The sequence below is a fragment of the Anopheles funestus genome, chromosome 3RL, assembly GCF_943734845.2.
Source record: "Anopheles funestus chromosome 3RL, idAnoFuneDA-416_04, whole genome shotgun sequence".
In the NCBI taxonomy this organism is placed as follows: domain Eukaryota; kingdom Metazoa; phylum Arthropoda; class Insecta; order Diptera; family Culicidae; genus Anopheles; species Anopheles funestus.
Window position 1 is genome coordinate 29,263,805 of NC_064599.1, and position 25,238 is coordinate 29,289,042.

At 38.8% G+C, this 25,238-nt stretch overlaps 2 protein-coding genes across 13 annotated transcripts in view; both read left to right on the plus strand.

Annotated features, from left to right (window-relative positions):
- The window catches only part of LOC125767572 (kazrin), a 70,421-nt gene extending 49,177 nt beyond the window's left edge, over positions 1-21,244 (plus strand). For 7 of the 11 annotated variants that reach the window (XM_049434289.1, XM_049434284.1, XM_049434288.1 and 4 more), the window contains 3 exons: positions 4,628-4,742; positions 17,821-17,844; positions 18,616-21,244. In XM_049434289.1, coding sequence (XP_049290246.1) covers positions 4,628-4,742; positions 17,821-17,844; positions 18,616-19,050 — 574 coding nt within the window. In that variant the 3' untranslated portion in view covers positions 19,051-21,244. Of the gene's footprint in view, positions 1-4,627; positions 4,743-7,528; positions 7,813-17,820; positions 18,370-18,615 lie in introns of those variants that run through there. The other 4 variants (XM_049434290.1, XM_049434296.1, XM_049434293.1 and 1 more) reach the window with 4 other exon arrangements.
- Positions 21,245-22,036: 792 nt separating this feature from the next.
- LOC125771255 (dnaJ homolog subfamily C member 22) lies at positions 22,037-25,168 on the plus strand. Of its 2 annotated transcripts, none has more exons than XM_049441668.1 (4): positions 22,037-22,299; positions 23,644-24,223; positions 24,289-24,493; positions 24,566-25,168. In XM_049441668.1, the coding sequence occupies exons 2-4, from the start codon at positions 23,659-23,661 to the stop codon at positions 25,041-25,043; spliced, it is 1,248 nt and encodes a 415-aa protein (XP_049297625.1). In that variant the 5' UTR covers positions 22,037-22,299; positions 23,644-23,658; the 3' UTR covers positions 25,044-25,168. The 2 variants fall into 2 exon arrangements, with proteins under 2 accessions (XP_049297625.1, XP_049297624.1); XM_049441667.1 differs by lacking the exon at positions 22,037-22,299 and adding an exon at positions 22,319-23,558.
- Positions 25,169-25,238: the final 70 nt, after the last annotated feature.

The window sequence follows — 25,238 nt, forward strand, 5'->3', positions numbered from 1 at the left end:
ACGGTGTAAAGTTTTTACATTGGCCAACGTTAGAATTCCTCCCATTTCTCCACTCCCCGAGCACCAAAACACAGTTTTCTTTAGCATAGCCGGGGTGAAGAAGAAAAAAAAAACATGCAAACAAAAAACTTTGCTCATGTGTTCAAGTTCTCAAGCTGGTTCGTGCCGTGAAAGTAATAAAATGAAGATAATTCTCTATTGCTATCCACGGATCGAACCTCACGGGACCATACCCGCTGGCAGACACATTCCATCCTTCGGCTGTTATCCTTGCCAGCCGATTCTTTCCCATGTGTCACCTGTTTCGTGAGAAACCGAAATACTGGGTTGACCTTTGGCGAACGGACCCGTAGACGATGCATGGGCGTCTGGTCTGGTTCGTCGCCGGCATGCCTATGCCGTCGTGCATAATTTATAGTGACAGATAATAAACGAGCACGTTGCGTTATCGTTTAAAGTCTAGCCCGAAACGGCCACGGTACGGATTGCGTTTTGTACTAAAGCTGAAGCAAACGTTTCGTGCCGTGGCCGATGCGTGATGAGAGTGTCAAAAGAACGGAAATGCAATTTTGCTAGTAAAAGTTATGAGGAAATAAATTATTACTAACGCACAGCATGAGCGAGTATTGGCTCATAATGTTCAAACAAATGTTGGGTGAATAGCTTCATTCGTATAGTAAAGAAGATAAATAATTATGTCATCAGCTGTACAAAAAAGCGTTTTCAATTTGTGGCTTTTTTATACCACAATCAACGGATATTCCTAATAATCTTTTACTGTGTTTTGCAACTCTATTATTTTCATTACAAAGAGATGAAACATTCGATTCCATTTTAATACAATTGAGCACCTATTATAAATGAAGCACAAGGGGAAAAAACACTTCGGCAAACATTGTTTTTTATGTTTCCTATCCATTCTTTTCCCCATGCAATGAAATCAAGTGTAGCTCGTTCTTTGCTGCTGCATCTACACATTAAGCAGCAATACATAAAGGGTATGGACAAAATTATTTTTTAAAGCTTTTAAAGCTCCGGTGGTGCAAGTTATAAACGGCGCCGGCTTCACACGATATAACCGGGTATCAAATCCCATATGGATCGTATCCATAACTGACTATCCAGCTAAGCCAGTCAACTAAAAAGATAAGTTAAAATGAAGCACTTCGAGTCAGAATCCGACCGTTTTAATCGATTGCACAAATCAACAGAAGTTCAAAAGGAAGACTGATGACAATGTGGCTACCTATTCGACAAGGTGTGTCATAGGGAAAAGTGAGCAAAATGGACATCCACATGCGGAAGCGTCAATGCAAGCAAATTGTGTCGACAAATTAAACAGAGAAGTCGGTGATGCCCATGCATGTCTATCCTTGGACCTTGCTACAGCACCACTCTATCAATTTTTTCTGTGGCAATTTGAAGATGAGAATATATTCGAATAATTTCGAAGTCAAAACGACGTATGAATTGATTGGAAAGGCGACTAGGAAGCTAAAAAATATGCTTAAAAATTTTTTTTTTGCCCTTATGGTTTAAGTTCCTAGCGCAAGAGGTTACGACCAATTATCGTTATCATCTATTACCATTGTGATTGGCTATTGGTGAAATAGTAGCGCGAGCTGTAAATCGTGCCACCAAAGTGTTTCCTCTAAAAGGGGCCTAAGCTTCGCAAATATTACGCATTGATGTGCATAACACACTATCGAACCGGAAAGAGTGCAAATACTTTTAGTGGCCCCGTTAGCTTAATATAATAATGGACCGAAGAGATGATGGACACCAAACGAATCTACGTTCATGAAGGTACCGTAGAATAAGGAAAACATTGTTGTTTTTTATGTTTTGTATGAGGAGTATGTGTTTAATCAGCAAAGCATTTATTTTTGTCGCCATTCAAAAGATTTAAGTGCATCGTTTTGTATGACCCAACGCTGTTTTTTACCTGTTCAAGACTCATGCTTAGTGCGATGGTTTAAGCAAGTTTTATTGTACGTTTATTGGCAGTTACCACGGTCCGAAACGTTAGAGCATCAATCTTCCATCAGTACCAGTACGTGACTGAACATGATCCACCGGTCTGGTTGGGATATTTGGTGCACCAATGCAATATTGCTTACCGGGTATGTTTACAATTCCACCCATCATACGAAAGCGGGTTGGGATTCGTATGAATTGGATGAAAGCAAAATAAAGGTATGGTTTCGCAAAAAGGGAAAACGATCCTATCCGATTCCTGGATCAGCATGTTGTGCAAATATGAAAGGCGTGTGTGGTTCATTTTCTGTCCAGCTTTCTGGGATTTGTGATGATATTAATTCGACCAAATGCACACTTATATCGACCATAACGAAGTACCTTTAACCATGGTTTGAATCGACTTGTTTGAAGCGTTCCAAAAAAGTTATTTGTTTGGTAAATTACTAACCGTTCAGAAGTTACCTTTGAAGTTGAATATATTAATTATGGCATGTTTTAATCAAACGAAAAAAGTACTCCATCAAATAAGTGAAAAAAATGAAGCCTAACCGGGAATTAAATGCATCCAGTGTTAAGAAGAAAATTGCATTTAGTGAAATTCGTCCTTTTTTTCCTTTCAATTTTTTCCAATGACAAGTTCATCATCTCGTCTTTGCCTCGATAGGATTATGAGCTCTTGCTGTTTTCAGTAGCTGTTACGGTGCTCGTTTCTTTCACTTTTTATCTTGCTGTTTTCAGTAGCTGTTACGGTGCTCGTTTCTTTCACTTTTTATCCGTCTGGGGATTAAATACCATCGGTTATTGCCGCTCAATATTGTTAGTCTCTTGAATACATCATTTTCTTCGCATTCTTTCCTTTCCATAACGACCGAATGTATATGCATTTGCGTACATGCTACCCACGAGTGGTTTGTATTACTTCGCTTACATTCATTTTTTTCCATGCAAAGCAGTTTCGTATTTCAATGCAAACTTCATTCACATTCGCTGGTCAGGAATGTAAATATACACATTCCTTCTCTCGATCTTGTAGCTTTCCGTCCTTTTATGTGCTTGCTGGGATTTCCTTTTGCTATGATCATCGTTTTTGTTTGGTTTATTAATACTCCATTGCGCACAAATTGATGCTCGAGGTTGTTATGTCGTTGGGCGCTTCGTTATGGATATTATTTCAAAGTGTTGTACCCCAGATTGCGTAATGTAATGCAAATATGTGTATCATGCTGCATCTCTAGTAAAATAGTTATTTCATTCGATACATTTTACTGGAAGTCGTTCAGGGAAGATTTATTTACTTAGAAATTGAATTAATTCGTGTCAACAAGAGTTAATAAACTGGATGGAAAATCGAGAAATTAAGTGTGATTGGAAGAAGCATAACGTTAAATATCTGGAAATTAATTTTAAAACATAAATTTGTTCAATTTGTTGTAGCAAGTTTGCGCCTGGAAAGGTATGCAATGCTGTGTTTAAAACCACTAATCACTCTAAACAGGGTTACTATCGGGGTTACTATGAAGAGCAGGGTTTGTCTTAACACACCGTAGATTTTCCACAATGTTCCTGCGAATATTAATGGCACACTAAAAGACGTTTCAAATTATTAAACATCTCCCAGCTGATGTTGGTAAAGGAAACACTTTTTTGCCCAATATTCTCTAACCCAACTAATGACAATTGAAACCTTTACTATTGCCTTTTCTCCGTTAATCTTCATTAGAGCTAGATATACTTTTCGATAAAATTAAAGCTTTTATATCTCCTAAATGTTGTATCCTTTATTTTCGTTCTTTTGGAATGTTATCCCTTTCTGTGAAATCAAATTTCGTCCAGTTTTCTTTTCTTCCCTACACTTATCTTGGATTGGCGAGCAAATGGTAAAGCTTTTCCCCACCCATTTCCTCCAATATTAATATGCTACTGTCTCATTCATTTTTATCGTGTTTTGAACAAATTTTGCAAATATGTTTTGATTGATGTGTAATGGTTTCTTTCCATAACTGCTTTTTTCTTTTCTTTTTATCACTTTCTCTTTTTTCTTCTTTCTCTCTCTTTTTCTCTCTTTCTCTCTTTTTCCCGTGCTCTCGTTTTGCTCTCTTTCACACACAAATAAACACACACACACAAACGCCCGTTCTTCCCATGTGGTTTGCCATCTTTTGTCGTGTTTGATCGTGTCACTGTCTGTGTTTTATCGTAATGTCGAACCAAATCTTACCGATCGTGATGGAACATTTCTGCCCAAATGTGTGTACTCTAACAAAATGGAAACAAAACCATTTCGCAACGAATAACACGTATACGAATACAAATGGAAACATACGCTTTAATGAAACTTGTTTCGCTTACATTGGAAACAAACACACACACACGATGCAAAAACACACGATAACAACACGATACAACGGAACCAACACAAACCAACCACTCACCTGATACTGACACTCGGGGTGTATCTGCAACCGATCAACAACCATCTCGCAACCATCAACAAATGTCCTGCATCAACCAACACCACAAAACACGCTAAACACACTAAATGCACAAACCGGATCACACGGTAAAATGGCTACGGATGTGAATTGTTCTGCAAAATGAATGCCACGAAAACCCGTGGTAAATGTAACACATACAAACATCAACACAGAACGACCATGGGCCAAGGAATACGAACCGGAGGTGGTACGGTAATACCCATCACGAGCGGGATTGGTATGATGTCCGCAACGGGCTGCGATCGTCGTAATACCGGTAGCTTGCGCGTGAGTATAACAGCTTATTTAAATCCCATTTTTCTCCCAAAAACCCCTAATTCCTAATTCCCATTCATTTTCGATTAACGTTGTGCATGCGATTGAAAAATAATCACAGTTGATAGTACATTGCTTACGATCAATGAAAGATTTAGGTTAACATTGTTACTATTTATACACATTCATACGTTCCTTAAATGATGAACCAAATTGCTCATGAATTCGTATTGTATAATTTTCCTATTTACCTTATAACGTCTATTTACATATCCGATTGGTTGCTTTCAACCTTCACACAATAATTTCAACAAACAAATGCCCAATTAGGATATAAAGGAATGCATTTCAGCGATGAACACAGCAGGGAACTCTATAAAAGCTTTAAAGCTGCACTACCACGACGAATGGGGAATCACGCATAAAGAGTTAGTTGCACTTTCCACGTTGCAAACAGATTGCAGCTAGTGAATGTATTTTCACAATTCAACCATTCATGATCGAATCGGGTGTAATTGAGCGAATATACGGCATCCAATTGTTCCACTCGCTCAGGTGTGACAAACTAGGTTTTTTGTCTAGCGTCAGGTGTGTTGTTTAATGTACTGCGCGAATGTTTCCATTTGAATGCAAACTCTGTACATTGTTGTATAATGTGTTCAATACTGTCGTATTGTATCTTTTTGATATTGAGCAATGAAAAAAAAGGATTTTTTTTTTGATTTGTAATTGTAAATTTGATTTGAAAAAAGGATTTGTTTAGATCAGATTTTATGAAATTTATTTATCATAAAAACCGCTTTTAATCTCTTCCAGTGTCTTTTTAAATTTTATTTTATTGTTTCCGTTAGTAAAAACTTTTAAAACAATCTCAAAACTATTTACTAATTTCAATGTCATTTGTTGAAAACGATTATGTTCAAAGTTCGATCAAGTTTTTTTTAATTAAATAATAGTTAATAATTGTCAATTGATACCCATAATTTATGGAACACATGGAAATCTTTTTTCTGGATTTTTTATTTGATATCATTTACAAAACTTCCTAGCTCATGTCGAGAGTTTTCATTTTAAAATTTATTAATACAGTAAACTCCCTAATAATGAATATCTTTTTTTAATGAGTTTATCGCATTATGAACTATTCTTAATGCTTCCAAAAACTAAATGCTAAATGCATATCGAGCATCTTGTTTATGCAGCTTGGTGCCAAAGACAAAACATTGAGGAATGTTTGGTTTGATATAAAATGTTTTGCAAATAACTTGAGTCTATGACCAATAGTTTAAGATTTCAATTTGAAAACAATAACATAGAAGATCGTCGAAACGAAGCATATGAAAAACCCACCCGAACAGCTTATGGAGATATTGATGTTACGGAAAAATTTCGGAAAGTTTCCTTTTCCGCAAACACGAAGTAGTTTTTATTTTCACGTAAACTCCCTTTTGACGAGCTCCGGAGTACATATTTCCACTTTATTTTTGATTGACTTTTGTTCCAAGTGTACATTTTGTTGCAATTTTGCAAAAAAAAAAAAAAAAGGTATAGCTTAAAGACACAACATGCTTCGTTTTGCTCACCAACCAATTCCTTATGAAATTTATTGCAAAAATTGTGTCAAATAATCCCATCAGAAAGATTATCAAATACGCTTAACACCATCCGGTCTCGATAATCGTTTCGCATATCCCCATCGATGGAAGTCGTGACGATGGCAAACCAAAACCATGGAAGTTTTCTTCGACCCGTCACACTACCTCCCCCTGGCGCACCTCCAAAAGCCGCTTAACTTTGCATCATAAATCGGTATTCATGAAAGCTCGGCAACAAACCCGTCTTCCCGTCTTCCGTTTGGGAAAGGATTACTCCACGAAGCGGGTGGTGCCTGGAACTGGGTATGTGTGTGTGTGTGTATGTGCTGATTTTTCCTCTGTTCTTGTACACATTCAAAGACTTTTTTCTTCATCCCCACACCGTGGGGTTTGGTGTAAAACTCTTCATGCACGCTCAAGCATAACGTTGCACTCGTGCGAGGAATGCTTCCGGAGCCAAGACACCATCGTACACGGTGCGCCCAACACCAATGGGATCCCACATACACACACACACCCGATTTATGTAGGAAGAAATTGAATTCCAACACTTTCAGCACATCGCACAGCTCACGTACCAGGCAGGCTGCTGAAAGAATGTCAAACCATGTGTCAGCCAATTTTATAACACCCGCACACATGGCCGTTTCACCGTTCCATTGCGGACAAATCAAAGTCACGTGTCACGTGTCGTGTAAGTGTGTGAAGGAAAAACTTTTTTACCAACCGCCACCTCCACTGGATGCTTGTATTGCGGGTGAGGGTTGTATAAAAAGCACAACTTACAAAGCAATCAAATGAAAACTCTCCAAGAAGACGTTTGTATCGGTACGGTTGAACGCACAACGTACCATTCATCAACCCTTTTTACACAGATAATCACATACGATGATAAAATCCACCGAAAGAAAGCACAACACGCACAGGCTTGTCTTGTGCTGTCGGACGCAACTCTACCCCTACGGCCATTATTTCATTGCCCCTCGATCTAATCCATCATGTCTAATCCATCCAAAATGAGGAAAATTTCGTCCACTTCCTGCTCATCAGCTCCAAAAGCTTTTGTTAATCTGTGCTCTCTCTCTCTCTGTGTACGTCCGAAACGAGGACGACATAATACCAACTAAAACCTCGAAAGGCCATCATCTAAACCCTAGCAGGATAATGTTCACTGTTGTTGACCCGCTGATGACTTGCTTTCAGAGTTACTACGTGCGCATGAACTTAAACCACGGTTACGCCCGGCTAGGACAGGACGAAGATGATACAAAGCCAACCGACCCGAACCCGAAATTTACCGCTGAAGAAAAGGAACGATATAGTTCAGGTTTGGTTTGAGTGTGCAGAAAAAATATTTCAACTGTGATCCGTATGCGAAAGCTTCCCCACCGTGCGACAAAGCTAAGTGAAGACAGTGCATGTTTGTGCCCTGAATGATTCAATATTGAACAAATACAAAAATGGTCCATTGCATGTGCAACAGCCGAGGGATGTCTCGTAAATCATTCTTCCAATGTGTTTGATGTGTCAGATCGCAAATGGTCCAAAATAAATCGCGCTGAATGATGATCGTTTTCTAGGTTAATAATAATATAATTACAGTGTAAGAAACATTTAAAAAAATCTTAGTGTGTTAATTTAATTTAATGTATTTATAACTTTAATTCAATATTAATGTTCTCGCATTAAAACAATTTTAATTGCTTTATTATTGTGAGTTCTTCCGTTTGGTCTTAAATGCATTTACCTCTTTTTGATGTTTCCAATATTCATATTAGTGTCTACCTTAATTTCCGGAAATCTTATTTCAAGCTTCTAAATCTTTGTTTTTTCCTAAAATGAGGCTCCCCGTTATATTTATTGGAGGGACATACATTTTAAAATTCTAAAAAACGGATTTTCCAGAACCCATTTTAAGTATTTTGATTAATAAATAAATAGACTCTAACTTCAAGCTTTTATCAGCTAAAACTTTTAAGTCAATAGGTTCTCAGGTTTTTGAGAATACCAGGGAATTGATGTTTATAATGCTATTTTACAAAAACAATTTTTGATCCTCCAATTTACTTTTTGGACTACAACTTTGCTATTTGTTGAGGTATTGATTAGTATTTCTTTACAGATATTCGTGAGACATTGAGCTTCCAATAATCCAGAAAAATCCATGAATAAGGCATATTAAATCTTGATTTTACTCCGTAAATCCATTTTATTAGTTAAAACATTTAAATACTTAATTTGCATAAATCTGAGCAATTAGTACTAAATTTATTCTAATTGTCTAGATTTTTCATACCGTATCACAAAAGCAGAGGCATTTCGACTCACAAATTTCCCCAACCGTAAACTGTGCCAGAATCAGGCATGATGTTGATGTTTTGATAAGCGTACATGGGATATGTAAATAGCAAGCTCATGCAACCCAGTAAAGGATCTTGTCCCGTTCTGAACCTTTTTGTGAAATTCATAATTCTCTTTCAAGATGAGATTTGCGAAAATCGAAAGCTCCGTTTCACTTACGAAAGGTGAGGATCGATGCGGAGATACTTTTTGTGTGTTTGTATGTGAACAGTTTCGTTTTTTTTTGCAACTTTCCTCCCCATAACGACACATTATGCCTTCCATGTCAAACTACTTCTACGTACAGCAGCACACAGCACTCCACTATTACTTAGTGTCTTTAAATGGCGCCACGGGACAAACGCCAGGTACACGGGGTTCCGGAAAAGGATCGTTGTCCTTTCCAAACGTGTTCCCTCGTTAGCTTCCCTTTTGCAAAAACCAACCAACCCTACGAGTTGGTGCTCCATCGTCAAGTACCTTACAGACGCCACTCTTTACGCAGTGCCATCGGGTGTGGCTTTCGACGTTGATCTACCGTCATTGGCACGACAGGGCATTGCTAGCACACGTGGGTGTATATCCTGTGTGCCATATGCGACCCTAGTGTCTGACGAGAGCATACAGACGGGGAAATGTTTACCTTTGCCACATATGTTTGTGTGCGTGTGTGTTAGTTTTTTCCTCCCGTTTTTTTCCATTCCGACAGGAAACGTCGACGAGAAAAGCCATCCAAACCGTCCATCCATCTATCCACAACCGTACACCCGTGTATGGTTCACAGTCACGGGCGCGAACCGTATCAACAACTACATCCTGCCCTTCCATCGTATCCATATCGTACCGAAGCTTTTGAAGCCCCTGCGCACTTCCGGTACGTGCGATGCTCTACCTACATCTAACGTACGTAAGCGAAATGGGAACGGGCCGGAAAAAGATAACATTTCTGCAGCATTTGTATTTATGTGACTTGCTGTTTGTTTTGACATGCTATGTAAATTTTAGATGAGCTACACCTTTTCTTAAAATATTCACCTCGGGCACGGATGGTGGGTGAATGGAGATCCTGTTTCAGTTCCCTTTTTTTTTGCCCATTTGGCCCCGTACCCAGGTAGGTAGGGAAAAGCATCGGGCTCACACGGCGTGCAGAAATCATTCATCCGTACATAATTTTTCCACTGGTGGAAAAAAAAACAAGAATTGCTCTCACCGTGATCGAGGCATGGGTGTATGTAAATTCACATTAAACCGTGAAAAAGCAAGTCTTTCTGGGGGGAAAATTCAGAAAACGAACAGACAAAAAAATGGCGTCAAGCCAGCCTACACTGAACCCCGCTCGAAAGTGCACGAATACGGGGTGCACGCTTTGAACACGAACCTTTTTAGTTTGAAATGAAACACTAAACAAAATGATACACTAGTGCACCTGGGATGCAGTGATAAACATGACCTATTTTCAGGGCGTTTTCTACCTTTTTAACAGTGTGAATAAAAACTTTCCCAAACAGCAGATGCTATAGTTTTTTTCTATGCTTTCCTGTCATACTCAACTGTAATGACACAAATGAATAATTTTAATTAAAATTTCAACTTTTTTTTAAAAAGGATTTTTTTGTTACTTTTTATTTTTTTCTATTAAAACCATTATATGAGAGAAAAGAAACCTTTTTTCAACAAATTCGCATTAAAATACACCAATTTAATAAATTTTGCTAAATTTTCACAAGAAAAGCTAAGGCTTGTTAATTAATTTTCAAATTAATAGAATTTTTGATATTTTTCTATTATTTTTTTTCTTTTTTTAATTTAAAGCATTTTTTGATTGGAAAGAAACTTATTTCAACAAATTCGCATTAAAATATATCAATTTATAAATTTTGCTAAATTACTCAAAAAAAAAAGCTAAGACAAACGCGACAACTTCCCCAAGCGTTTAGTGACGGGGTTAAATAAAGTTTTTATCCAGGTAACTGGTTCAGTTCCATGAACCAGTTAATCATGTAATAGTTTTTTTTTGTCATGAAGTAAAAGAAAAGCTAAACATTTACAACTAACAAAGCTAGTGGCTCTTATTTTAATGTTCACGTTGGAATTAAAACCAATCTCGGAAAAAGCATATTAATATAAAATTCAGTAAAAGACAAAACAAATCTCCTGTAAAGAGAAAATAATTTTTTAAACACTATGCACCTCAAAACTGCCACACACACCCTCTTTAAAAATTCAGCAGCATAAGCTTTTGAAAGCTTTTCCCCCCCCCCCCCCCCCCCCCCCCCTTTCCATCGGTAAGCCATACTGCAGCTGATGGTGTGCAACAGCCAGACAGAACCACCATACGGAACACATTTCAAAAGCTACACATGCACGTAATCTTGGTGATTCTTTCCATTGCATTGCACGTTTTACCTCCATTTATGGTACAGAAGGAAGCAAAACCGAACCCATCAGCCGATTTTTCCTTTCACAACGCACGCAAAAGCAGTCACTGTTCGAATGGAATCATTTCCCAATGGTACTGCTGTTAAGGAAATGTCTGATATCACGATTGCACACACAGAATGCACACGAATAAAGGGAACGGCATGGTGAAGTGTTTGTTCCATTTTCCCAGTGCAGCTCACTGTGCTCTCGCTTTTAGCTGTGCGCTGCTGTTATTGTTATATGTTGTGAGTTCGGTGTCATATGCAGACACATACGAACGCGCCGATAAGATGGGTAGGAATTTATATATGCCAACGAGCAGTAGAAGAGATGCTGTTTACAAACTTTTTTTTTTTTTGCAAAGCGATTGCTTGGAGCTTTTATACGTGATACGGGCATATGTGACATGTGAAAAAAAAACCTCCTCCAGAACGATCCTCAGTGACAAATTAATAGGAAATCGATGGGTTTTTTTTTGTGGAGAATGTTTGAACATTTTTTTTTACTTTTAAAACACATAAAAAGTAAGGTCACATACCCGCCAGCATTTGTCATTTTAACATCGTTGCTGTACGACTAGCATCGATTTATTGTGTCGAAACGGATTCGCACATCAAAAGATTCGTTTGGCAAGCTTCAAAGCACAGTCACTGGGCGTAGAAAGAAAGATGACACATACACACACACAGGATGAAGAACGGCAAACCGGATGCTGGATGAATGTAGCATAAAAGTTGATAAAGTAAAGCTTTCAATGAACTCAAGGCAAGCAAGAGCCTTTGGGGCGATGTTCAAAAATTCCCCTTTCTTTCGAACGTGCGATGGTTTAAGTTGTAAATCTTTCCCCTGATTGCTACCTTTTGTTCCAGTGTGGATGCCTAAAAGCTTGAGTAGCGACGATCCCACTGAAGAGTGAAACCCATTTGCTCGATTACAGCACAGTAACTGGCAGCGTTATGGGCTATATGTGTGTCCTTAACAAAAAACGAATAGAAAAGGAAACACACACATACAAAAATGGAAGCAATTTTCAGTAAAAGCTAACCCACTGACACCCTGTCTTTCTTGCGCTCGCCGTTAACCCCTCTCAGCGTTTTTAACAATCGATCGATTGATCGAACAAGATAGAAATTGGATGCCATCTTGGCGGTTGAGCGATGGCTGACAGTTTGCGTATCTTGCTGTGGTCTACATTTGCGCATTCTGGACGATGAAAAGCCATCCTCCATTCTCCATTTTTGGGGGTGCTTTTGTTGTGGAAGACTGGGTTCTCACCTCCTTGCACCATGGGAAAACACAGTGTCAAATCAATGTCGCGAACGTCTCAATTCGCGGCACGCTGTTTGACAGGAGCCGGAAAGATGCTAACAGGTTTTCTCATCATCGAAATGTATCGTCATCGTGTCGGGAAATCGGTACAGCATGCTGTACCAGAATAATTATAGCAGTTTTAGGTTTTGAAGACATTTCGATTTCAAAAGTTAACTATTCTACAGGATATTACACTGCTAATAAGTTCACTATTGCATGGTTAACTTTCCTACAATAGTTGAATATTTTATATGTTTCAAGTACAACACACACCATCAGAATGAAGGAGAAACTTTTCCAATTAAGCATCCAATTGTACTCATCCCGGGTAGCAAGAAGTTCGTTGATGTTAATATTTTACCGTACACATCAGAAAGCGCAGTCAAAATGCAAAAGCTCATATCGATCGACACCATCAACCGTTCGGGTTTTTGCAGTCACCATCCACAGGTTTGGCCATCGTGGGTGTGCAGTAGTGCAGCATAATTTACGACATGACTGCTATGCAACACACACACACACACGCACGTTCACATCGAGTGGGTTCCACAGGGCAAACCTAATAATGTTATCCTGCATGCGTAAGTAGAGTGACGAGGAGATGGAACTTCAGGATGCATGCTGGGAGCAGTGCAGTAGGGTTCGATGATTTATGCATTAAATGGGTATGTCTCGCTTCTAAACTGAAAGTGACATTGGAATCGTTTAATTGGCCCCGGAGATGAACCGGGCAAAAGTTGGTGCCTGGTGTGTTTTCGTTTGTTAGTGTACTGGGAATACATTTATTAGAGTGATTTCGATAAACATTAATGGTGGTGTGTTTTCGGTTTCATATGACACGGTAATGATGATTAAAAAATGTGTTCTTTTGCAGATGCACAACGAGAATGTGGACCGTTTTTAGTGGATATAAATCAATCGTTTTCCTTTCTTAAGTTAATAAAGATTTTTGTATTATAATTAGAAGCTTTATTAAATTCTTTTTTCTTAGTAGCATTTTGTTTCACTTTTTTTATTGAAGAATAATTGGTTAAGCAGGAAAAAAGGAGAAACACACTCACTTTACATTGTAGCAAAGCGGAATCTTTATAATAGGTTGCAATAAAATATGGACGATTTTTACTGCACCAACTTTACCGACACTCAAAACCGCACAAACGCAACCACCGTCCATAATCGAATCAGCCATTTCTACTGATTGCATTCGGGCGTTAATGGGTGTACTAGAACGATCATAAAGCGATGGATGCTAACCCTGCTATGACCTAACAAAAAATGGATTACAGTTATGATTTTTTTTTTCTTTGCTTTAATTTCGTTTCCATAATCCATAATGGACATTGGCATAAAGTGTGCCTAGAATGAATGAAATCATTTTTACTGCTAATAAACGGTTTAACTAGCAGGTTTTTTTATTATTAGCTGCTTTATAATTTCCTGTTTATAAATTTATGAATCCAAGCTTTTGCTAACGTTTAAAGATGGATTGAACACGGGTGATGGAGGGTCTTTGAAATAGACTAATTGGGAACATGCAATTCAACTTCCCATGCTCGACGCCTGGGTTCAAAGCTCGACTATATCACGTAAAGGGTTCAAAGAAAACAGTCGGATCCCTCTTTATAACGTGTTTTTTGCGAACGAAATCAATTCTGATAACGAAATTAAATGTCGCATAACGAGCATATTTGAGAACCTAGAACTCTTCCTGTTTTTGCTGCTCGATGATAAAGTTGAAGAATTGAAGAATCTTTTACCATAATATTGAATGTTCAGGAACTGATCAATAATGCTACCTGTGAATCGTGTGACATTCATCAATAGTTTAAGATTGGGAATGACAAACAATTACTCCGAAGAGCATCTAACGTCGAACGCATAGATGATCCATCTCTCCCAAGAACTTATGGACTTACTGATGGCAAGGAAATGAAAGAAGGAAAGAAGATAAGTGAAATCTTCAATTAATCGAAGTCATTTTTAAGGTGTTGAAAGCATGAGATTACTACAAAAATAATTGATCATTTAACTATTACGACAATAAATGCTTCGTAACGATCAAGAATAAATTGAGTGAGTAGTGTAACTTTTTTTAATTGCATTAGTTTGTACATAACTTTGGTGTGGAACTTTTTATGGAAAATGTATGGAAAAGATCCCTCAGCATAATGACAAAAAACAATCGAACGGATAAAACTCGTTATAAGAGGGTTGACTGTATATTATGTGCCTGATAACCTGACTTGAGAAAATATTTTTTATTAGTACTTTTTAGTACTTTTTAAAACTTTCGGATTGATGTTACGATTTATTTGCATCATTTTAATTCTTATTGATACTATCGTTGATATGTTTCCTGAAAATTTAATGAAGCTCTCTTAGTTTTATGATAGTTATTCTGAATCATCCAATGTTACATATTCTGAAGAACATGAACACTAAATAATGCGTCACATTCAATACCATGAGCAATATTTCGTGGAAATTCTATCCATAAGTGTACAAACAATTTATCAAAGTACTCTGAGTCATCCTTACTCAATTCTGTGATTCTTTAAAGTCACCGCAATCACCACAATCATGTACTCATACGACGCATGTTTGGTAAATCTTGGGCCGTTCGTTAAATCCAAAGCAACTACTCCTGGAATCGATTACTAAGAAGTCCGCACCAGTTATACAGCCCACATTCAACTAGTTCTTGCTTTTTCCCCCCTATTAAACCTTTCGCTAGAAAGACACTGGGCTGCAACTTTAGACCAATGGAACTGCATGAATATGCAATTGATGCTTGGTTTTGTAGTGCCTCCAGGGTTGGCAAAAGTGACCATGACACGCCAGCACAAACAGGACAGAATTGCATCTGCCGGTTCTATTACGAGGTGGGGAATCCATTAGATATGGCTATCCTTACGAGGTTTAGCATACCACGAATTGCCCATCAGAATTGACTTGTCCTGGTTTGTGGCTTGAGCAGTGCACAAGTGAGAGCTCTGGCTAGAAGGTGAATTAGATTAGCTAGCAGCCTTTGGGTGGTATCAAACTGCAATAGCAGACATTTAATCACTTCACCCGGCATGGAGGCCGACACTGGCGGCGGCGGTGGAATGGTTCAAGCATACTTTTGAAGTAAGTAAAGCTAACTGGAAAAGGTCAAAACAGTAGAACCGATCCACTGACGAGAAGATTATTCTTTTAAGTAAATAAAATAAAACGCTTTCCAACATCAGTCTTTATTATTTCTCCTTCCAATGTTTTGTAATATTTGATTCTTATTCGCATCGTGTACGCTCGCATCCGCTTCGTGAGGCTTCATTAGATCAAAAGCAGCCAATCAATCAACTGGAATCGAATCCATTATGCATAATGAGTCCCGGTGCCGGTGACGATGTGGCCTTTCGACATTTTGGTATTCCACCAAAAGCCCACCCCGAGTCCTTGGTATCGTTCGTGTTTCGTTTTAGCAGCACAACAACGAACAGTCCCGAGTCGTTTGTTCTTTATCACTGCTACGGATAGATAATTTGCATCCCATTAAGGATGGAGCAAGTGTTTCTTGCATGATCACCATAAAGTCATTACGAGCAGGAGCATATATTGATAAGATGCTGCGGTTCTGGGTGGTGGACCGTTTGTGGTCAGGAATAGATTGACACGAATGTTCGACAAGAACATTATGAGATTTAAGATGAGAGTTTTCTAATAATCGCAAACAATAAACAGTGTGAAAAGATTTTTTATTTCAAGCTGTCGAACAGATCTCCCGCAATGGCCTATCGCGAAGTACGGAACACAATCCGTCACACACAGAAGGTGTTACTAAATTAAATTTAATGCATCTAGCGCATCGGTAACGGTTCGTTTTATTTTACATTCATCAACCTTATCTAGCCAGCTTCCGGTCACACCCTTCTTGCCCGCAACCACACTCGTGGTGCATATTATTAAAAACACTGTGCCACAGCTCAAGTATCGTGCCATTGTCTCGTTACAAAATCGGACCGGAAAACACATAAAATTGTTCCCTCTTTCGGTGCAGGTTGAAACGTGTGCAAATGAGCTTCGTGTGTTGCAGCACGTGGCATTAAAATGTCCTTTCCCCGGTTGGGGGGGTGTATATGTTTGCAGTTCTTTATCGTCGCTATACACGAACCGTTTTCCCCTTTAAAAAATGTAAACTGCTTCTCCCTATCCAATGATTTCGTTTATTGGGTGAACCATTTTTCAAAGTGACTAACAAGACGGCGAATGGTAAAGATGTAAAAGAGAACGAGAGAGAAAAAAAAACCAAGATGACAAGTAGCAAGGACACTTTTCCATCCAAGGCAAACCCGTAAATACAAACGGTAAACACTTGAGGAACGTGATTTTCCCATTATGTTGCGTCTTAGCAGTGAAAATAGCAGCAAACCCGAAAGCAGTTCGGTGTTTTCCTTTTTTTTTTGGAACGAGTTTACTCACAACAGCTGATGGAAAATAGAATATGGAAAATAGAAAGTTAATATAAATGTGCAAAAAATTTTAATAACAGTGTGTTTTATCTAATTGTCCTTAAAACATTATGCGGTCCTAAGACATACATTGCGATTTGTGTAAAAAAATAATCAACAGAATTGCATTGGGAAATAATTAATTTTCTTAAGAGTTGAGCTTAAAACTCAATGTCTGAAAGGGTGCTTGCATAAAGTATTATCATTGTGTGGCCATCATCGAACAGCACAACAGCTAACATCGTTCAAGTTATAGTCGAATGAGGGCGGGATGAACAAACATATTGCATACTTTCAGGCGCAATGAGACTTCGCGCCGATAAGCTATTCGAGAGGAAAGAAATCACTTAAAAATATCAACAACAAAAATAGTATACGCATTCTAAATGTTTCACAAGGTGATTTAAGAAAATTAGAAAGTGAGATGTTCTGAGATGAACTAATTTGTTATGGTATTCATTTTAGTTGTTCGCTTTAAAACACTCGAAGTAAGAATTTATAGTACGGATTTTCTGAAACTAAATTAAGAGCTTCTTGGTTCTTTGATAGTTTTTTTTCTTGTCAAAATTCTGATTCAGCATGCATAAAATCCTCTCCTTAACCCATTATGTAGATTCCAGGTTATTAATTTCAATACCCAGTAGATCTTTAACAGCACTGCCTTACAAACTGCATGTTGTTAATATTTTCGTAGCTGCAACCGAACTTAAATCTGCACAATCTCTTTCAAACAAATCTCATTCAAACTCAATAATTTCTATCTCTTATTCCATCATAAAACGACCCCCTCCTTGGTGAACTTTCCGTCCGTTACCAAACCGGGAAATGTCTTCCCTGCATGCACTCGACCTAACAAACCTCCTTCCCATCTGTGTCACAACTCCGTACACCGACGGTCAATCGTCAACTTCGTACACAAACACTGCACAACAGTTTGCCGCCTGGAAAGGATCACAGGTACAGTAAAAAGCAACACAAAATAGAAAATGGTGTGGTGGCACGAGCGGTTCTTTACTAACATTTCGAACATTTGCAACCGATTTTTGAGCGACAGAGCTTCTGGAGTTGCTGATAAACATTGCAGCATTTCCTTTTATTTTTCCCCTGTCCCAAAACAAAGCATCTTGTGGATGAACTTTTTTACCGACTCTTCCGGTGAAGAAGAAGCAAACCCATTTGTATACTGATTTCAATTGGACCGTGTTCCTAGGACAAACCGGAAATAAGGTCGGAACAGAAATCAAGCTTCCGCTTTACCGTCATCATTAGGCGAACTTGTAAATTTAATTGTTGTAAACTGAACTGTGCTTCAAGTGAAAAGTTAAGAAAGTTTTGCCGCAGAATGAAGTAATTGGTTCAATTTGTGTGAACAATTTCGGTTGCAGTTGCTAGTGCAATCAGCAATCAGCAAAAGAAGGCTTTTTCCAACCAAATCATTCTTGCAATTGATAATTTTTTTTATCTCAGTAGTTTTAATACAAAAAAAATCAATATTGTTATCCCATTTAACATGAAAAGGTAATACAGAACAAGTTAGAATTTATTAACTTAAAAAACTACTAAATAGCATGCATAGTAAACCCATTATGGTTAGCAGTTTGCATAACTTTAGGCGTTTAAATAGCATTTTTAGATATTTCTTTTACAAACATTTTCCCCCGAAATCTACTAACGTTATCATTTTAAAAAAACATTATTTTCAACCATTTCCCTTCTCAAACATTGCAGGGATCGCTCACTAAAGCGTTCCGGATGAGCTCCAACTACAAACCGAGGGGTAGCAACGGGGGCGGAAGTGGTGCCGGTTCCGATAAGAACAGTGTCTACAGTTCGACCTCACCGACACCGTCGTTCAGCAGTAGTGAGGGAGGTATCTACGCTACGGTCGGTTCACTTCAGAGCCATCCGGCATTCTTCCATCATCTGCCACCGCCAACATCCGCACCGCCCCCCATACCCGGCGTCCCATCCGTTGGGCTGAGATCGATCGAAACGATGCCATCCGCACCGGAACCATTGGCACTCGAACGGGCCAATGCGAACAATCGGGTCAGTGCACCGCCGATGGATAGTGGCCATGCAACACTGCCAAAGTATGCGCAACATCGACGTGTCAAGAGTATCAGCGATATTGAGATTCCTTCCGTGGGGCCCGTGGGATAGTGTGCGATACGAGGTGGAACTGTATTATTGAATTAATCATTTTTGTATCCTAAGAAACGAAGGATGGCATTTTTCAAAAGAAGGATTTTCTTATTTGCTTTAACTTCGTTTAAACAGTTTAAACATCCTTTTTTGGCGAAGAAATCGGTTAAACACCAACTTATCTTCGACCTTTTTAGGAGAACATCCACATCAACTCCCTCACACCGGGGAGTCTGCACAGGGGGAACTCGACTCACTGAAAACTCGATTGAAAACTGACCACACATCCTGCAACCCTGCAAGCCACAATCGAATCGGGGCACTAGGGGGCGATATGGCTTTGAAAGGATTCGCGGTTTTTCGAGGACGAACTGACGGTGGGGATGACTTTGGTAACTGTTGGTACCGAAATTCCGGTGCAGCTTACGCGGTTAACCGCAAGCCCATCAACGTTTGTCAACGCACCCGTCTGGTTGAAGTTTGGCGAGTTCCAAAATGGGTGCTAACTTCATGATCTGGTTGGTTGCTTTTTTATTGTAACATCCTGCAACCATCATCAACCCTAGGAGGTTTTTATCTCCTGGATGGCATTATGGTAATGAAAATTTAATATATCTGTAATATTTATTTTCACAACAAAAAAAATATCATTCATATGTGACCGGCATAAAAGTAGCTAGTAATTCAAATTCAAAACATTCCTATAATGGTTTAGTTGTGGAAGTTTGCGAAACATTCATCCAAGGGGTTTACGCAAACATCAGTAAAGGTGTACCAATTTCGATGAAGTAATTTTGTACATCAATTACAAACAATTCCACACAATAACTCGTGTACACCCGGAAGCAGCTTAACCATTATACCCACCATTCCGCATTACATTCCGAAGGTTCGAGTTCGCTACGAATTCATCGCTACCATTAATAAACTTTGCTGCACTAATTAGACCAGCGTGCGTTAATATGAATTTACTGCGCTCAAATCGATTGCGGTTGTTCGGAGTGCAGATTTCACTAATGATATCCGATTGTACCGGAGGCAGCTATTGAAATCGATTCGATATTTCGAACAAATTTTCCTATAAGGTAGGGAATTTTTTTCTGCTCTTCTGTATCTTATCCAATTGGTGCTATTTAGTTTTTGCCCTTATATGGCCGACAGTGTGCAATCGTAAACGTAGCGAAAGAGGATAGGCCAGCCAGTTCTGGCATCAGTTAGCTTTACTTTTTTATCTGTTTTGTTAAAATTATTTGATATTTAATTCTTCAAGTTTCCATGTAATATTTTATTTATATGCTACATAATAATAATTTTATGTTAGTTTCATTGATTTGTTTGAAATATTCGTGCTTTAATCCACAACTTTTCGTGAAGTTTTTTTTTATCAAAAGTCTTGTTTATCCCGCCTTTGTAGAACGCTAATGCGTTCGTAATCATCAATATAGAAAGCAAAGTGTGACAAAAGGTTAAATATGTGTTCGAATCGTTTACATAATGCTGTTTAACATATCATCGGGCCGACAGTTTGGATGGATTGTAACCACCAAATAGAATATTTATTTGAATGATTTCATTCTGACGCAAATAGATAAACGATAAACCGATGACTAAAAAATATAAATTTTCTACGAATCAAACGATAGATTAGGCAGACACCTTTTGGTCACTTTTAGTCATCTCACCTTTAGTTCGAGGATCGTACGAGGAGGGACTACAGTAAAACCACAAATAGTAAGCGAGCGCGATAATCAATAATGAGGGAAAACAAAACGAAAAACAGATAAATACTGTAGTAATTTGACGATGAAATCTAAAAGTGCTATTTATTCATCACATTTCATCGTTTCATCCGATGCGATGGTACGAGAGGAATCCATCCTCGATAGAAGAAGCGTAGAATTGGTTAGACTAAATGTTCGCGTATGAATTTAGTGGCTCAAAACAAATGGTTAGAAGTTGGTAAGCAAATATTCAAGCGAAAGTGAAAAAAGGCAGAGAAGCAAGTATTCAAAATTATAGGTAAAAAGGAAGAAGAAATAAAAAAGGAACAACATTCGACGACCAAAGTTGCTGTATTTATTGAGACCTATATTTTGTAGTCAGATAAAATCCACTTATCGACAAACATACCATTATTGTATCTCTCTTTCTTAATCAAAAAGCAAATATGAGACAAAATTGCAAATAAAACAAGTTCAAAAGTAAACCAAAATTATGTCGAATATGTATGATAATTTGATTAAAAAGAAAAATATTTCTTTTTGTAATAAACAAATGGAAAATAAATCCGAAATTATAATGAAATTTCCTTTTTCACAACAGTTCGTGTGATTCAGTACTGACTTCATTTTGGTGAATTTCGATTACACCACACGGTGTAAGCGCGTCACCGCCATCTAGTGGTCGATAGTAAAAACCTCTTATGATAGCTGTAGCAGTGCTGTCAGCAATATTGTTTTTTATCATTTTGAAGACAAAAATAAAAATGTGTATTTTTTACGTTTTTAGATGAAAGATTACATAAAAAAAATTGTTTATACACAATATATTCATCTTATTTACAAATTATTAATTCTGTATTAAACGGTATAAGATATTTTCTCTCTCTTTCTCTCATATCTTCTGCAGCGGTTCTGAAGCTGCTTAAGCTAACCACCAACGACAATCGTTTTCATTTTTTAAATTGAATGTATGGATCTCGTTTAATGAAAAACCCTTCTCAATAAGTTTACTATTTTTGTTTTGCTTGTTAAGAACGGCCAGGCCGTATATACCGTAATATACTGCTAATTGAACAAAGAACTTCTATGCACGATGTAGCAACGAATGGCGTATTTTGTGGATTATGAAATAACAGTTGTTACAGGAACAATTATATTGGCAACAATAAGATTATTTTAGAAATATTTAAATTTAAAAGACAAATTAGTTTCTTAATTTTGTTTCACAAGTGCTGCTAGAAGTAAAGCTGGGCTAAAATTTCTCAAACACGATAATGCTATTAATTTTTATTTTTAGTAATAGCAAAAGTTAAACTCGTTTACACTCACCTTTATGCTCACGCAGTAAGCTATGCGCCAGTACAACAAATCATCCTAGGTCAAGACTCTCTCGCGCGCACGATCGCGAACGGACGCATTCCCATCTCGGCTGCTGAAGATCATCTGTCCGACGCTGCAATCACGCTGCAATTCGATCGTTAAATGCAGTGTCGAACGTTTCGGAAAGCGTTTCTGTTAAATTAAACCCTTCTAAAAGAACGTAAAGGTAAGCATAAATGTGTGATTTTTTAAAACAACATCTTCTACTTTCATCAAACTTCGTAAAGCTGCGACAAGAGTTGGTGCTTTCTTGAACGAACGAATGCGTGAGCGTGTAGCGCATAACGGGACTTTCTTCCGCCAGGTTGCCCTCAATGCACATACCTGGGCTGAAGAATTTGAGGTGAAGCATAAGACGAAATAAGAGTGTACAAGTGAGTGTTATTGTTGCTCGGTTGCTACAGAAAGCCAGCCGACTGTCGTCATCAAGCATCATCATCATCATCTCGCTCGTTCGGGTAGAAATATGCCGGATGCAAAGAACGAACCAACCCAAGCCGATGGGGAATGCAAAACTCACATTAAAGAAATTATTTTTCGTTACGGTTCGCACTTGGAAATAATGGATTTGATGCGTACGAGCATTAGTTAACAGTGTGGACAACGTACAGTGAGACTTAGTTTTACCAAACCATATTATAGCTGGTGCAATGTTTTGTTTAAATATTGTAAGCACACCGCACAACGCAATAACTAACGGCTAAAGTAAATCGCTTCGCAACGTGTTGTTGCTGTTCTTCGGTAAGCACACACGCAAGCAAACATTCGAGGTGACATACTTCGCGCGTAAACGGTGTGTAGTGTCCGTTCTCCAGTGAAAGTTGTGAATTGATACGATGCTATAGTTGTGCTCATTTACAAGAAAAAAAAACCGCAAAGAAATTACTCCAAATCAAGGCGAAGATCACTGATCTGCTAAAAATTTTAAGAACATTTACTTGTTATTTTTGAAACACTACTGCTGCTCAGTGGACATTAATGAAACAGAGTGTAGACCCCTTATCGATTGTTCGTGTGCAAAAGAGAAAATTATGCTATCAAACATGTACGCAACCAACTCAGCTGTGTTTACGCACGTGCATTATTCGCAAACTGCTGTGCTGACCGTTAGACACTGACGTGTACTACGCGAGCGGATGCAGTCGATACGAGCCGCCACAGACACAATGGACAAACGTTTCACATGATGAAAGTGGGTTGTCTATCGAGTAAAAAGTGCAGTTTATAGTGGAATGTGTGAAGTTATGCAAAGTTACTTTAACAAACTCAAACTTGTTTAAGAACTAATTTGAAAAGCAATAGCATCAGTATTTTAGTAAGAACAATATTCAACCGTGTCTCGTAAAGCAACTTTGTGATTCTGATGCTCAGTAATTAAGACCTTTGCCAAATACCAACTTTGAGATGTATCAGCCCGATAGTTTGGTAAAATCGCAAGTTAAACGGATTTATAAGAACTTTCTTCAATTCTCATACCAATATTTAAACTCATCCGTTTCTCCCTTTTCAGACCCGGCACCCCAGTATGGGTGAAAAGTTATCCCCCAGCCCGGTGGCTGCTGCTGATACGGTCAACACAAAGCACACCAAAGGCACGGAAGTATCCAAAGACAAAACAAAGCACCGACGCAACAGCAAGGAAGAAAAACAATCGTCCTCCAAGAAAACGCTTAAATTTCAACCACCATTACAAGATGGCGATCAGCACGATCGCAAATCCGTACTAACTGCGTACGTGCTGTGGCTGTTTGGCGGTGTATTCGGTGTCCACCATTTCTACCTGCGTCAGGATCGCCGAGCATTCATCTGGTGGAGTACGTTGGGCTACTTTGGCATCGGTTGGTTGGCGGAGATACTGCAGATACCGTCCATGGTTCGGGATGCAAACGATGATCCACGGTTTGTGCAGGAGTTTAACGCAAAGTTACGCACGAACCGGAAGCCACCATTCTCCACCGGACGCTTTCTGCTAGCGATCATGATCGGATACTGGTGGGGTCAGATGATCATGATCGCGATACCGCAGGCTGTATTTTACGGCATCGATTGGGGCTTTCTGCATTGGCTCATTCCATTCGGTGTAGCATTGGGTAGGTATTGATTATCACTCTGGAAGGAAGTGTGTTTCAATGGTTTGTTTGTTTCTCCACAACAGGTGTCTGGACGGTGGGTAATATGGGGCGAGAGAAGGGAGTCTTCTGGCACTGTTTGCTCGTATCGTACGGTTCCTACCTCTCCCGATACTTTGTCATGGATGAGGCATACTGGTTTACGACGATGGCATTCTGTAGTGCGCTTGCGTTCGATCACTTCTCCAAGGAATGGAACCTGGAAGTACCCAAAAGGAAGCGTCTTGCTAGGTAAGAAATGTTACACTGAATTTAAATTAAAAACTCCTACTCAACCACTACAACACTTGTGGATCGTTACAGACGACTAGCAACGTTAACAGCATCCGCAGTTATCTATCTGTCCTTGTGGGGTTGCTTTGTCTACTTCAATGGTACGATCACGGACAGCGAGGGCGATGAGGTTCCGGTACACGAGGCAATTTACAACTTTCTCAAATCACCCTGGTGGACGGATCTGAAACAAACCCTGTACGATACGGTACAGTTTGCAAAGCATCACGGCTGGGCGGAGGTTTGGAAGCAAATCATCGACTCGATGGATGCGGATGGTGAACAGAACGCTTACAAGGTGTTGGGCATTAGTGCGACTGCCTCCCAGAATGAAATCAACACACTGTGTCGCAACCTGTCGAAGGAATCGCACCCGGATAAGGTGAAGGACGAAAGCAAACGTCGTGCAGCGGAGGAACGCTTTATGGAGATACAGCAAGCGTGCGAAGTCCTGAGCAAGACACGTAGAAAGCGTCGTCAGCGAAACAAAAAATCCGATGAACTGTAGACAGGGTGATAGTGCGATCGCAGCGATGTAAATAGTTAGCAGTTTCAATGGTGAGACCATAACTCACTCTATAGAGATCTGTACCGTAGCGTGACTTACAATCAATAAAATATGTTATTCGATTATTGGATGAGTTTAAATTTAATTCTAAATAAGCCACGAGTGAAGCAGCGAGGAACACCTATGGAAATCGTA

What these genes read in the sequence shown, in the direction of transcription:
- LOC125771255 (XM_049441667.1), top strand. Translation starts at nt 23,538, where the DNA reads ATGTATCAGCCCGATAGTTTG. An exon ending in TCCATTCGGTGTAGCATTGG is followed by an intron (nt 24,224 to 24,288) that starts GTAGGTATTGAT and finishes TCTCCACAACAG; the next exon opens with GTGTCTGGACGGTGGGTAAT. An exon ending in AAAAGGAAGCGTCTTGCTAG is followed by an intron (nt 24,494 to 24,565) that starts GTAAGAAATGTT and finishes GGATCGTTACAG; the next exon opens with ACGACTAGCAACGTTAACAG.